General features: G+C 37.2%; 1 protein-coding gene and 1 long non-coding RNA gene across 2 annotated transcripts; one reads left to right on the top strand and one right to left on the bottom strand.

Annotated features, from left to right (window-relative positions):
* On the bottom strand, positions 1-10900 carry LOC109226574. Its single transcript, XR_002068080.1, has 2 exons — positions 10617-10900; positions 1-506 (listed from the first exon to the last, which is right to left on the bottom strand). It is a non-coding gene; the product is annotated as an uncharacterized LOC109226574 (long non-coding RNA).
* On the top strand, positions 11973-14877 carry LOC109227615. Its single transcript, XM_019392814.1, has 4 exons — positions 11973-12361; positions 12779-13329; positions 13426-14036; positions 14581-14877. Exons 1-4 carry the CDS (start codon positions 11973-11975, stop codon positions 14875-14877), a joined length of 1848 nt encoding a protein of 615 aa, XP_019248359.1.

Genomic DNA, 16269 nt, shown 5'->3' with positions numbered 1-16269 from the left:
GATATAAGATGGTATTACATGTTGAATAAGGTAATACATATATGATCAGACCCAATATGCATTTGCTGAATTTCAGTATGACCAGACAACTTAAATTAGTGGGAATTCTTTCCCATAAAATCCTGATTTCAAACTTCGACTCTCTGTTAACAATATCAAATCAACTACCCATTCTACCCCCAATGGAAAATGAAGGGACAAAACAAGAAAACCAATTTACATTCCATTAATTCTTCATATTTCAAAGAACAAAAAGCTCCCTAGTAAAAGAAATCTTCTTCTCCCATATAACTAACTAGTTCAGACAACATATGACAAAGGAAAAGAAAAGGAGGAATAAATCTCAATATCGGATCCAGACATCTGACTGCACTTTAGAAAAGAATGAACAGAGCAACCCATACACTTCAAGTAGACACGGAAAACACCCTGCAGGTGCAGTCTATCTAGTAAGGCCACCAATCTGGCTTCGTCACCATGATCTGATTATACTCCGGCCTTGCAGTCTGGGAAAAGAAGAAAGAACATAAAATCTAAAGACAAAGAGTCACCTGGAAAATGCATATCAATCTTGCATTAACAGAGAGTCAACGAAGACATATTCTTTCATGATTTTGAATCTCAGTTACAGAACCAATGGGATTTCAAATGAGACTACAAACAGAGACGTCTCATAAGCTGAGTCTAATTGATATTAAAACTCTTCCAGCCGTGGAAACAGCCTCTTGCAGAAATGCATGGTAAGGCTGCGTACAATAGACCCTTGTGGTCCGGTCCTTCCCCGGACCCCGCGCATAGCGGGAGCTTAGTGCACCGGGCTGCCCTTATAAATCACAATGATCACCACTCTCCAAGTTTTCCTTATTATCACCCCCTAGATTTTCCAGAAATACTTTGCAGCTGTAACTAAACTGCCTCTAATGTCATGGTTGGATCTGGATAGCCAATTCTAAGCACTGATATAGCAAGAGTGTAATACAGAAATACTTTACTCCTCCAAATAAACAACTACCTTTAGTCCCAAAAAAGTTGGGGTCAACAAGGTAGGGTGAATTATTCCCCAATTATTACTCTTATTATCATTACAAATTAATTGTACTATTGCTTCCCTATACATCAATATCAGTGTTCTAAATTTTCTGGGCGAGCCTGGGAGGCGTACCAAAAAGGCACCGAGGCGTACTGGCGGGGCACAAGTATAGTGAGGCATAAGTCCGAACCTTCGGAGCGTTTGCTTAGGCATAAATCCCAACGTTCTTGGCGTTACATTTGCGGCGTAAGTGCAGAGAACTTTTTCAAATTTGAGCCAAAATCACTTGGTAAATTATTTTTCTAATACTGAAGTATTCAAAGTTAACTCATAGTAAGTTCTCAAACTAAAAAAACTCAGAACTCCAAGGTCTTCTCTAATTATTTATCTTAATATTGCAATTTTATATCTTTTTCATTTACAGAGTAACAAATACTCTTTCGACCTTTGTTTTTGTCCTCCAACACTTTCTGCTTCCTCACTTGCACTTTCCTTCTTTATGCTTCATTTTCTTCAATTTTTTGTTTTGTTTTTTGCATTCTTTAATTTATTCTTTTCAAGTTAGTTTTTGGTTTTAGAAATTTTTGGGTAGCACCCTAGTTTAAATATTATTTTAAAGACTATATTTCGACTATTGTATTATAATGAGTATTTGTGATTTGTTTTATAGTTCTAGGTTTCCAAACAACAACCGTATATTATTGTCATTTTTATTCTTTGAATTACTAGGAACTTTGAGTATTATTTTTACAACTGTAAGCATGTTCTATCATAATCATGTTATAGGTGTAATGCATCTTTACATCTTTCACTTTTTCAAGTAAGAAAAAAAATTCTTTTGTGAGGTTTGTGCACATGTTATCATGTTTATAATAGATATATACATTTTTCTACTAATTTTATAATTTTCGATAATTTTAATGTATTTTTTATTTATAAGTTTATTTTATGGAAAAAGGTCAAAACTGTCCTTGTACTATACGAAATAGAACAATTTTACCCTCTGTTAAAAGTTGGTATCAAAATTGCCCCTGTCGTGACCAAAATGGCTCGCTTATGCCTTTTTCGACTACACACTCGTTTTTCAGAATTTTTAAATTTCAAATTTTTTCATAATCCTATTTAAAATGTCCTAATCACCCTCCCCCTTTTTTTTACCAGTCCCCCTCCCCCTCCCCCTCCCTCTCCCCACCTGACTTTTATACCCCACCCCAGTTCCTTATTTTAGTTTTGTTTTTATTTCTTTTTTTCTCCTCTTTCATTTTCTTTCTCTTTCTGCTTCCTCTCTTTTAAACCTCCATTGAAGAGCTTCATCAACCTCTCTTCCACCAAATTGAATTATTGTGAACATATTGAATAGGAATAAATATAAAATTGAGACAAATGAATTAAGCTCGTTGCAAAACTCATTATTGGAATAATAAGCTTTGCTTTTTGGTTGAATTTGTGAAAAGGATTGAAACAATAAATGAGAAAAAAGAAGATGGAGGATAATAATTTTTTTTTCTTATTCTTTTTTTATTAAAAAAATTATTAGTTTCTTGTTTGTTCCAATTTTCTTGAAGCGAAGCTACTAAACCCATCAAATGAAGTCAAATGAATTTGTTTATAAAACTATATTTTATTTTTAAATCTTATCTTCTTTTGCCACAAAATTAGCAATTGCAGGTCAAGTTGGTTCTCAATGTTTGATTGGCTTTTCACCTAAAAGCAGGAGTAGAAATATGTTCGACTTTTTTAATTTTTGTTTTCTTATTAGTAGGGTAAATACATTGAATTTTGTATAATAAATACCTAGTTTGCTTTAACTATCAATAGAACCACCAAAATGAATTTTTGGGGTCTTTCCCGAGCTGTAGTGAAGTTCTTTAATGGAGGTTGAAAAGAGAGGAAGAAGAAAGAGGAGAAAAAAAAAACATACATTAAAATAAAGGGTTGGGTGGAGTATAAAAGTAACGGCAGGTAGTGACAACAACAACAACTCAGTATAATCCCACAAGTGGGGTCTGGGGAGGGTAGTGTGTACACAGACCTTACCCCGACCATGTGGGATAGAGAGGCTATTTCCGATATACTAAGGGCAGTTAGCGAGTGGTAAAAAAAAGGTGGGGGGGGGGGGGGNNGGGGGGGGGGGGTTTCATTAGGATATGTGGCATTTTAAATAGGATTAAGAAAAGGATAAGAATGTAAAAATTCTGAAAAAAGAGTCTGTAAGTCGAGAAGGGCATAAGCGAGCCATTTTGGTCAAGACATGGGCAGTTTTGATACTAACTTTTAACGAAGGGTAAACTTGTTCTATTTCCTATAGTACAAGGGCAATTTTGACCCTTTTCTGGTTTATTTTATTAATTTATAACTAAAAATAAAATACCCACGGGGCTTACGCCCCATGCATCGGGTGTTGCCCCACATTAGATAAAACGTCTCGCCTCATGCCCAGACGTTTTATAACATTGATCAGTGTTAAAATAGTCGTGTAAATAGGAGTAAATAACTCTAACCCTAATCCAATATGTATTAGGAGTAGGATATGTTATGTGTGTATATATAGGGCTCATTGTAGCATTGTCAATTAATCAATAATAATATTTTTCTCCCATGCATTCTCACATGGTATCAGAGCATTAGTGAGAAACATATCGCTGTGCATCATTCCAACGACTTCCGGGAAGAAAGACCTCGTCGCCGTGCAATTTTCCGGCGACTTAGAAGGCTGCCCGTAATCAAGTCACTTTCTATCGGTGTTGTGCAAAAAAACCAACACCACCACGAGGTAGATCACTCGTCGGCGACCAACCCTTCAAAATTTCTCCGGCAGAAAAGCTGCCACGCGCCCACACGCGCCGGCAGAAGAATATTTCCGGCGAGCGCGTGACACCCACGCGCCAGCGCGTGAGCCCACTTCCGGCCATTTTTTGATGAAACTCCTTCAGGGCAGTTGGATCGTCCTTAAATTCCGAGCCAACCCATAATTTTATTTTTCAATTCCAACCACTTTGGAATTTTCCGGCGAGCTACAATGATTTTTCCGGCGTGAACAGTGATCCCAGCGATTTTCTGCTTTTTTTCCGGCATAATATTATAATGGAATTAATACCTGAAGCTTTTGCCTCACAATCCGTTGGATTAAATGCAATAAATCCAATCCAGATGGTTTCTTTACCGGATTATATTGAGTTCCTTCAGTATAAAGCACGTAAACAGACATCTTCAGGATTAACCTCCGTCGTTCCAACAAATAGTAGCATGACCGGTGTCTCCCAATCTACACCCTCTGAGTCTTGGGTCATTGATTCAGGTGCATCTGATCATATTTCTGGTAACAAATCTCTTTTCACTAGTATCTCATATTCTCAATCTCTTCCAACAGTCACAATGGCCAATGGGTCTCAAGCCATGGCAACTGCAATAGGTCAAGCAAGTCCACTTCCTTCCTAACCTTTAGACTCAGTTCTTTACGTTCCTGGTAGTCCTTTTAATCTCATAGCCGTTAGTCGCTTAGCCAAATCACTTAAATCGGCTGTTTTATTTCTTGATGACCTTGTTTTTATACAGGAACGCAGTACAGGGCGGATCATTGGTACTGGACGTGAATCAGATGGACTTTATTACCTTATCCTTGCAAAATCACATGGACTCGCATCTTGTCTTCCTCCAATAACTTCTCCCGTTACTGATTCACCAGATTTATTACATAAACGGTTAGGACATCCCAGTTTATCAAAACTTCAGAAAATGGTACCTGTCTTATCTCACTTGTCCACTCTAGAGTGTGAGTCGTGTCAGCTCGGTAAGCATACCCGCTCCCATTTCCCGCGGCGTCTTGACAATCGAGCAGAGTCACCTTTTACTTAGTCCATTCAGATGTTTGGGGTCCTAGTCGGGTTAGCTCTACCTTAGGATTCCGCTACTTTGTCAGTTTCATTGATGATTATTCCAGGTGCACTTGGATATTTTTGATGAAAAATCGATCTGAGTTGTTTTCTATTTTCCAGACCTTCCATGCTGAAATTCAAAATCAATTTGGGGTTTCTATCCGCACATTTCGTAGTGATAATGCCCTAGAGTATTTGTCTTCCCCATTTCAGCAGTTTATGAACTCCCATGGGATTATTCATCAAACATCTTGTCCGTACACATCCCAACAAAATGGGGTAGCTGAAAGAAAGAATAGACATCTTATTGAAACTGCTCGTACCCTACTCATACAATCTCATGTTCCGCTGCGTTTTTGGGGGGATGCAGTTCTTACATCTTGTTATCTTATTAATCGTATGCCATCTTCAGCTATCCAAAATCAAGTTCCATTCTCTGTCCTGTTTCCCCACTTACCTTTGTTCTCTCTTCCACCCCGTGTCTTTGGGAGTACGTGCTTTGTTCATGACCTTACTCCAGGAAAAGATAAGTTAGCTCCTCGTGCTCTTAAGTGCATATTTCTGGGTTACTCGAGAACGCAAAAGGGATATCGATGTTATTCTCCTGACCTTCAGCGATTTCTTATGTCTGCTGATGTTACCTTCTTTGAAACCCAATCATACTTCACAGGTCCAGTTAATCACTTAGATATTTCTGAGGTGCTACCTGTTCCTTCTTTTGGAGATTCAGTCCCTATCTCCCATTCATCTTCCTCCATAGCTCCACCGCCTACAGTTCCAGTTACAGCTCCACCACCTATAGCTCCAGTATCACCACCGAGTCCAGTGCCACCACCTAGTCCAGTTCCACCAACTATAGCTCCAGTGCCACCACCTAGTCCAGTTCCACCAACTATAGCTCCAGTGCCACCACCTAGTCCAGTTCAACCTTCTACAGCTCCACCACTCCTGACTTATCATCGTCGTCCGCCCCCAGCATCAGGCCCAGCTGATTCACGTCCTGCACCTGACCCTGCTAATACTGCGGACTTGTCTCCTCTTAATCAACCGATTGCACTACGAAAAGGTATACGGTCCACAGTTAATCCTAATCCTCATTATATCGGTTTAAGTTACCATCGTCTCTCACCATCCCATTGTGCATTTGTGTCATCTTTGTCCTCTGTTTCCATTCCTAAGTCTACAGGTGAAGCACTGTCTCATCCCGGATGGCGACAGGCTATGATTGACGAGATGTCTGCTTTACATACGAGTGGTACTTGGGAGCTTGTTCCTCTTCCTTCAGGTAAATCGACTGTTGGTTGTCGTTGAGTGTATGCAGTCAAAGTTGGTCCAGATGGCCAAGTTGATCGACTTAAGGCTCGTCTTGTTGCCAAAGGATATACTCAAATATTTGGACTCGATTACAGTGATACTTTCTCTCCCGTGGCTAAAATTGCATCAGTCCGCCTTTTTCTATCCATGGCTGCTGTTCGCCATTGGCCTCTCTATCAGTTGGACATTAAGAATGCTTTTCTTCACGGTGACCTTGAGGATGAGGTTTATATGGAGCAACCACCTGGATTTGTTGCTCAGGGGGAGTCTAGTGGCCTTGTATGTCTGTTGCGCCGATCCCTCTATGGTCTAAGACAGTCTCCTCGAGCCTGGTTTGGTAAGTTCAGCACAGTTATTCAGGAGTTTGGCATGACTCGTAGTGAAGCTGATCACTCTGTATTTTATCGACATTCTGCTTCAAATCTCTGTATTTATCTGGTCGTTTATGTTGACGATATTGTTATTACCGACGATGATCAGGATGGTATTAGTAAGTTGAAGCAACATCTCTTTCAGCACTTTCAGACTAAGGATCTGGGCAGATTAAAATATTTTCTGGGTATTGAGGTCGCTCAGTCTAGCTCAGGTATTGTGATCTCACAACGAAAGTATGCCTTATATATTCTTGAGGAGACAGGAATGACAGGTTGTAGACCTGTTGACACTCCGATGGATCCGAATTCTAGACTTCTGCTAGGACAGGGAGAGCCTCTTAGCGATCCTGCAAGATATAGGCGGTTGGTTGGTAAACTAAATTACCTCACAGTGACTAGACCTGATATTTCCTTTCCTGTGAGTGTTGTGAGTCAGTTTATGGATTCTCCCTGTGATAGTCATTGGGATGCAGTTGTCCGCATTCTTCGGTATATAAAATCAGCTCCAGGCAAAGGCTTATTGTTTGAAGTTCGAGGCCATGAGCAGATCGTTGGATACTCAGATGCTGATTGGGCAGGATCACCTTCTGATAGACGTTCTACGTCTGGATATTGTTTCTTAGTAGGAGGAAATTTGGTGTCTTGGAAGAGCAAGAAACAGAATGTGGTTGCTCGGTCTAGTGCAGAAGCAGAATATCGAGCAATGACTATGGCCACATGTGAGCTAATTTGGATAAAACAGTTGCTCAAGGAGTTGAAATTTGGTGAGATTAGTCAGATGGGACTTGTGTGTGATAATCAAGCTGCTCTTCATATTGCGTCAAATCCAGTATTCCATGAGAGAACTAAACACATTGAGATTGACTGTCATTTTGTTAGAGAAAAGATACTCTCGGGAGATATTGCTACAAAGTTTGTGAAGTCGAATGATCAGCTTGCAGATATTTTCACCAAGTCCCTCACTAGTCCTCGTATTAACTACATATGTAACAAGCTTGGTACATATGATTTATATGCACCAGCTTGAGGGGGAGTGTTAGAATAGTCGTGTAAATAGGAGTAAATAACTCTAACCCTAATCCAATATGTATTAGGAGTAGGATATGTTATGTGTGTATATATAGGGCTCATTGTAGCATTGTCAATTAATCAATAATAATATTTTTCTCCCGTGCATTCTCACAATCAGCATAATAGGTAGGTGAATTAAAACTAGTATGGACTTGCTGTAGTCACCCATAAGTACTTGTCCATCCTGCAGTCTCATCACTCTATCTGAAGCCTTAATGTGCCCCTAACAATTGAAAAGAAACAGACAAGGGAAAATTTCAGGACCTTTTTTCTCAATAAAAGCCTTGGAAGAGAGCAAGGATGAACGACTAGAAAGCTCATTGAAGGCCACACATTTAATGTAAATCCTCTCATTCCCACTTAGACTTTCTGTACAACTAGGAATATATGATATAGCTTTATTTTGTCATGTTCTTTTTACAATCTCAAATACTTTATTCCTTTTTGCCCTTTTTAATAAGTATCTCAATACTTGCTTCCTTTTATGTCCCCTAAACAAAAAGAGCCTGGATGCTGCATAAACTAATATTCAAGACCATTAGTTGCCTAATTTCATATACAACATAATTCTAAAATCATTGCAACACTGACCATCAGATTGTTGTGTCCTCAAATACACAGTTTGAGTACTTTGCTTTTCTTGTTCTAGCAGGTGGATGAAACCGCCACTTATAAACTTCGGGAAAGCCGATCAAAATTGAAAAAAATGTGGAATATCAGATGTTCTCACTTACCTGATAATAACGTTTTCTAATGACTAAATCTTTTTTTTTTTCATTTGGGATACACTGACAAATATATTATAAACAGTAAATGTCTATATCTTTTCCCCAACATAATTCTAAAAGGTCTTCTGACTGTATCTTTGTTTCTAGAGATGATATGTTCACGTGTTCATCCATGTCAAATACACAACTCATGTTAATTTCAACCGATGTGGGAATCAAAAAAATGGTAACATGATCAAAGATGCAGGAAGCTAAACTTGATCAGAAGGACCTCATCTCACTTTCATGTTTCTGCCAACATGTGCATATAAAAGAGCAGACAAAATGCAGTCATACTTCGTAATTTTTTTCTTCCACTTAGACATTTTTAGTTTCTCCCTCCATTTTCATCTGAGGCTGTCACTTTGCCGGTCTTTGTTGAGAAGACTGACGGCAAATTCTTCTGCTTACCTCACCCCCTATCCCACAAAAAAGGCTTCTTTTTCAAGTTTCACCCTTCTTGAATAAGATAGAGTAAACTACGGCTTAGAAAATTAATAATGGCTACAACCATTTCCCATAAGTTCTGCAACTCATACTCGATGTTTAACGGATATGAATAATTGGTTAATATGATAGAGGAAATAAATAGTGTTTGGAAGTGAATATAAGTTGAACTGGAAAGAAAACTAATTTAGCTCCATTGGTTAATTAAAGCCATTTGTTATGAGATAGCTGGAGTTAAGGGGTAATCTGCCTGAAAGTAAAATAAGGTAAAGCTATATCAACAAAAAATTGAGCAACTTTGCACTACTATAAGTCATGTTCTCCATTCCTTAACATGGTATTGGAGCCAAACTCATTGATCCTAATGTTGCGTTTCTCAATGTTGAGCCCCCGTATTATGTTATCCACATTCCAGTTGGTCTCCTTATATGATATTGGATAATCCTCCTCTCATGAGCTAGCTTTTGGGGTTCAGTTAGGCCCAAAGGCCATAACTTTACAGGAATCATGGATTAATTCAACATGCTTTCGTGAACTCTGTAATGCTTCTTAATCTGCTTCACTTAGCCTTCATATGCCGTTACTCGAAGCATTTGCACAAATACATGCCTAGGATTATCCAATCAAGATAAATTAGAGTCTTGGGACCTAGAAAGTTAAACAGGTGCCTGCAAATCTCTTTGGAGAAAACTTTATTACCTTGGCTCCAGAAGCTCACACCTGCTCATACTATCTATTTTGTTCTGTCAAGAAAACAATACAAGAAACAGTTCCCCCCACTGATGCTTTGATTGCTAAAATTGCTCGAACCGCAAAGAAGAGAAGTTGCAAATTGGCATGGCATTTTTAACAAGAGGAAGCACAGACATAGCTTGGGTTTCTCTGTCCTATATTTTAACCCCCTTTTTTAATTTATGAATGACGATGACATCCGTGCAGCATAGGCACATGAGTAATCGACCAGGTAGTGCCCACATCATAGGTGGCAGGTAAATCTAACCATCAAAGTTGGAGTCGAGTGCTCACACTGAGTTACAGATGGAATCAGAAACCATTCATCACGCTATTTTGCTATTTATATATAGGGGAAAAATCTATATGTATAGCTCTATGATAGGAAATATCTTACTTTTGGGTCATTCGTACTCTTACCCTGGCAAAACCATATGGTATATGCCCTTAACGTTAATGGAGATCCACTCATCATGCTAATTTATTATTAGTGAGAGCAGAGACGGAGACAGGATTTGAACCTTATGAGTTCGGAAGTATAATACTTTTAAGTTACTGGGTTCTAAATTAATGAGTTGAACATATTCAATAGATTTCTTAAGATAAATACATGATTTGAACAAAAGCTACTGGGTTCGGCCGAAACCGCATCTCGCATATCGCCTCTGCCCCTGAATGAGAGTCCATTTTTTTTTTTAATTGTTTTACCAGCTATACCACTCTTTTGTTCTTTCTACCCATGCCATATGTACGAATTAGTCCAAGGTCTACCGGAAATAGCCTCTCACCTTTACAAGTTAAGATCTGCATATATACTATCCTCACCACACCTCACTTGTGGGAATATACTAGGTATGTTGTTGTTGCCATATGTACCAATTAACAGAATTACCACAAATCACAACAATCAGAATTACCCTCCCGGCTTCAAAAAGAGGCTTATTCATAGTAATTAAAACAAATAAAAGTACACAAAAAAGTGGTAACAAAGGGAAAGAAGGCTAACCAGATCCTTGAAAATGACAAAAGCTACAACGAAGAAGAGGACGAAGAGAATCTCGAACTCAGCAAAACGGACGAAATCGAATACGGAGTCTACAGCTCGAGTCAAGATCGACGGCGACGGTAAATCGTCCCTTCTTCCACCTCTCCCTACCCTCTTTCCCATTCTGTCTTTCCTAATTTGGAAATGGACGAACGCAAATGCCCAGCTTTTGATCAATTTGGAAACGTGACAATTGAGACAAGTTAAAACATTCTTCTTTGTGTATTTTACGGCTTCTTTGGGTGGTTGTTACCACATGTATTCCATTGTATTTATTGTTACCTAATTTTATTGTACCGTAATATCGTAGATTAAATTTGTCCTTACATAAGTAACGCCATATTTAATGTGGCCGTATTATTACCTTTTTTTTCTTCTCATAATAGTAAAAAAATGTCACTTTAGATGATTAACTTTTTTAATAAATTCACCCATTCAACCAACAACTTAGGATCTGAAGTTGGAAAATTAAATCGAAGAAGAACGGTGAATTTATTTTATTTATTTAAATTTTTATGGTTTTTATTTAAGGGGTAATGAATAAGAAAAATTAATTAGTGGAGTAATAGAAACACCAAACAATTTAGGCATGTAAATTGCAAATTAATGTTGTCAATCTTAGGGGTAGAGTTGTTAAAAGAGAATTTTTTATAAAGCACCATCTTTTAGGTGAAATTAGCCATTTATAGATACCTTTTGCTATATTACGGATTACCTTTTATGTGGTTATTTGATGTATTTAAGCTATTGTATTCATTAATACAATAGCAAAAATAGGCGTGAATTTTGGGAATCCAGCTAAGCTTGAGATGTATTCAGGCGTCATTAGCGTGAAAACAGTAACGTATCTCGCGTATAATATGGAAGGGTGAACTAGTTTAAAACGGAAAGGGAATCAAATCATCTGATATTCTCCTAATTTAACTCAACTAACACAAACTATTGCCCATAAATCTGTATTCTTCCATTACGATTCAAGAAGAAAAATATCGAAAACCAGAGCAACATCTGAATTTCAGTTCTCCCTTTTTTCTGTATCCAGTTCACTTTTCAACCACGAAACAGTGCGATTTATACAATTGTATACAGAATACGGTATAATTCCATTATACATATGGCAAGTTTAACAGTGTTGTTGCGACATTCTGGCAAGTGGAACGGTGAGAGCAATTACGTCGAATATTCAATTGAAGGAATACTGATAAAGGAGTATGCGTCGTATAATGATTTGGTTGCGTCAATTTCTCATCAACTCGGCATAGATTTGAGCTCAAAGTCCATTAAATTCAGTACAAAGTAGAAGGGAATAGCACGCCAATGGAAATACACAATGACATGGGTTACAGGGTTTATGTAGAGTTGAAAAAAGAGAACAGAGAATTCGGGATGTATCCTTTGTGCATAACAGCGATTGAAAAAGAACTTGTATCCGGTGATAGTTTAATTCAAGGCGATATTGTGCAAATAGACGAATCACTTCAAAGGTATTCCGGTATAGATGATACGCTTGCTCTAGATTTTGTCAATTCAGGGGAAGCAATTGGGGTGTTTGAACTGGACAAGGATTTGATAATTTCAAAAACTAATCAGAGGGAGGTTATGGTTGGCCAAGTATATAAGGATAAAGCTACATTGAAAGAGGTGATGGAGAATTATGCTATATCTCAAAGGTTTCATTTCCGGGTTGATAGGTCTAATTCTGTCAGGTTTGAGTGTATTTAATTTTTTTTTTTTGTAAATTGTATTATTGGTTGGAGTTGTAAGTTATACGTTGATGTATTTATGCGTATCTGTGGATTTTGAGTTGATCTTCACTGATGTGTTTAACATCTGGTTGTTTGTGGTCTTTAAATATATGTATTCATATGAATTTTACTGGTATAATTACATTACAGTGGCTCTAATTATTTTCCTATTATGTTTACTATTTGTATTTAATTGTATGCCTATTACTATAATTGTATTCAGTTGTATTCATTGTATTTAAATGTATATAACTGTAATTGTATTCAGTTGTATAATAATTTATATACATAGATGTCAGGATGTATTCATGTGTACCTGAGTGCATTTTTTGGTTAACGTTTATGCTAACCGTACGTATAATGATAAATTCTTTGCAGCTATGCATTGTTATGTATGTCAGAAGATTGTGAATGGAGGTTTATGGCTTCGAGCATTAACAAATCAAAACTATTCAAAGTGAGAGAGCTCATTGATAACCATACATGTCCGCTTAAGGACAAGGTGTATGAGCAGCGACATGCAAGTAGCAGCCTTATAGATGGTATGATTAGGCCTAAGCTTTCTAATCATAAGAGGAAATACACCCCAAAGGATATTATTGATAATGTGAAATCAGATTTAGGTGTTGATGTTAGCTACATGTTGGCGTGGCGGGCTAAAGAAAAGGCAATGAATTTTTTGAGAGGTGAACCGGTTGATTCATACAAAAAATTACCAGGATACTTATATACAATGGATAAGACATATCCAGGCTCGCATATCAGAATGGTAAAATCGGCCAAAAATGAGTTCATGTATGTGTATATATCTTTGTATGCCTTTATAAAGGGGTTTGATCATTGTAGACCCATTGTGGTTGTCGATGGAAGTCACCTAAAATCTTACTACACCGGGACATTCGTCTCGGCAAGCACGTTGGATGGTGCAGGTGAGTACGTGAATTATAATAAACTCTGTTAATTCTGTTAATAATTTAAAGATTGAAATACATGTTTTAAAAATATGTATTCAATTGTCTTTACAGGCCATATATTGCCACTAGCATATGGTGTTAGTGATTCAGAGAACGATGCTGCTTGGACGTGGTTCTTTGAGCAATTCAAGATAGCATACGGTGACAGGGAAAACATGTGCATCGTTTCAGATAGAAATGAGAGTATCATTAAATTTGTATCGAGAGTGTATCCAGATGTACCGCATTTTGCTTGTATATGGCATCTATGGAACAACGTATATAAGAAATTCAAAAAGAGCCATGCAAAGTTGAGCAAGATATACTTTTCGATGGCAAAAGCATACACACAAGCTGAATTTGACAGTCTGATGGAGAAGGTGGAGACGGTAGATATTAGGGTGAAAGAATACTTGGAGTTAGCTGGATACGAAAAGTGGGCTAGGTTGTATGCACCCGTTAACAGGGGATGGACCATGACGTCAAATATTGCTGAGTCAATCAATGTTGCACTAGTGTCAGAAAGGGAATCGCCAATATACGACTTCCTCGAAGAAGTTAGGAAGATGTTTGGATGTTGGAATTGCAGTAACCGCAAAGAAGCTACACAGACATACACAACTCTTGGAAAAAAGTACCAGGAGATGCTGACTTTGAATGAGGCAATTTCTACACGCATGACTGTAAGTTTCATTTTAATGTCATTGTATCATATATTAAGCTATTTCTTTAGATAGCTTAATTGTTTTCTGAAATAACTTATACAGAATTTTTTAGGCATATGTATTCAGTTGTATTGTCATGCAGTAGTGTTATGATGTTTTTTTAAATGGCATCATTATTCTTATATAACTGCTGTATGTTACTGTATTCAAATGTATTTTACTGTATTCAAATGTATTTTAAAACTTCACAGTAATTATAACCAGCAGATGTATATCAGTACTATGTATCTAGTTGCCTCATTAGTCTTGAATAACAACATGTATTTAAATATATTCTGATGTATTTTCTTTTCAGCTGCCTAAAGAAGATGTTTGATGTATTTTATTTAGATGTATTCATAAGCTAAGACATAATTTTAGTTTATAGTCTGCCTATCTACATATATGATGTATTATTCTGTATTATAACCTTTCAGTTGTATTTAACTGAATAATTTAGCATTATACATAAAGATATTTATTTGTATGTGCTCAAAACTTATAGGTCTATGTTTAAATGTAGGTGGTACCATCGACTGAATACTTGCATACGGTTAACGATGGAGGAAGGCATTACACCGTCTGCCTGTTAGAGAGAAAACGCGTTTGTGGGAGGTTCCAAGTTGATGAATTACCATGCCCACATGCTTGGGCTGTATTGAAGAGCAAGTTTCTAATGCCAGAAGATTATTGCTCTAACTATTACAAACCAAATTATGTTGTAATGACATACAATGTGCCAGTGATCCCGCTACCGGACAAAAATGACTGGAACATACCAGCACATGTTGCAGAGGAAGTTGTATTACCACCCAAATGAAAAAGACCTCCTGGAAGGCCAAAGAAGAAGCGCGATAAACCTTTCAGTGAATTGCTGCAGCCGAAAAATCAACATTCATGTAGCATATGTGGGCAGGGAGGACATAACAAGCGAACGTGTAGAAATGCTCCACGTAGGATTTAGTTAACACTCTGACATGTATTAGTGCTCCAACGATTTGTCATTACTTCTGATGACATTGTGAAGTAATAAATTTTGAAATGCCTTTCGTGAATAGATGATGGATACATTTAGTTGTATTATAGTGTTGAATACATTCAAATACAACCTTCTCAACATCATCTTAGACAAATTATTATAGACAGTGCCTGTGTTGTATATACATAACTAATCAAAATACATCGGAATACAACTATATACTCAGCCATAATATAACAAATTCAATAAATACATATAACCTGAGTAAGTAAAATACATACATCAAGTTGAGTACATACGTAAAAACCTGAAGCATAAATTTTGAAATGCATACAGTTGTAGTATAGTGTTGAATACATTCAAATACAACCTTGTGAACATCATCTTAGACAAATTATTATAGACAGTACATAACCTGAAGCATACAGTTACTGACTTTCAATGACTTTGATAAGCCAAGCAACTGAATAGTAATACACATTTATACGCCATGTTTAATACGTATGAATATATCCTGTAAGATACATACGAGTAGAAACTGTCGATTAAGCATGAATACTTATGAACAAAACAATGAAACATAGATTGAAAAGTTGCAACTGTCATACATGAACACTGTTGATAAAGTGATTAAAACATTGGTTTTTCTAACTGAATACCATCTTCTATCAAAAAGATATTCTAAAAAATAGTATTCACCTAAAATAACATACCAAAACTACATTCACCTAGAGCTACTCTAACACTATCTGTAACTTTGGATCTGACTCAGTGATTTGCCTAGAAATCTTTGAGGGTGCTTCATTCTCACCTATGGCATCAACGTCTATCTTCCGCATAGCATAGTCCCAGAGGAGAGCACCATATCTTTGACGGAGTAGATTAGAATCAAATGTTGTTTGTGGAATCTCACCACGAGTGCTCAGAAACTCTGCGTATGCCGCAACATGCACCCCACAATCCCTGAAAAATGTTGATTGAAAGAATTAAAAATAATTCATACAATTAGAGTGTTAAAATGATACAAGAATGATGATTTAATACATACATGCTCCCAGCTTTTTGTTGAGGCAGATTTGACATGAAAACAACTTCAAAGGGATCATTATGTGACTTGTCAGTGTATGCTGAGTAAGTAGACCAATCTATGCATTGACTATCTCTGTAAAAGCCACTGATTGATAGATACAGAGGTATAAGCTTAGCTAGCTTGTCTATCTCAGACGCTACATA

The sequence above is a fragment of the Nicotiana attenuata genome, chromosome 6 (assembly GCF_001879085.1).
Source record: "Nicotiana attenuata strain UT chromosome 6, NIATTr2, whole genome shotgun sequence".
Taxonomy (NCBI): Eukaryota; Viridiplantae; Streptophyta; class Magnoliopsida; order Solanales; family Solanaceae; genus Nicotiana; species Nicotiana attenuata.
Note: the sequence above shows the minus strand (reverse complement) of the source record. Positions and strands in the feature narration are given on the sequence as shown.

Bases quoted from the DNA above. Each gene is read 5' to 3' on its own strand.
- LOC109227615 (XM_019392814.1), top strand. From the start codon at position 11,973: ATGGAAATACACAATGACATGGGTTACAGGGTTTATGTAGAGTTGAAA. The intron at 13,330-13,425 runs GTGAGTACGTGA...TTGTCTTTACAG, and splicing joins AAGCACGTTGGATGGTGCAG to GCCATATATTGCCACTAGCA. The intron at 14,037-14,580 runs GTAAGTTTCATT...GTTTAAATGTAG, and splicing joins CAATTTCTACACGCATGACT to GTGGTACCATCGACTGAATA.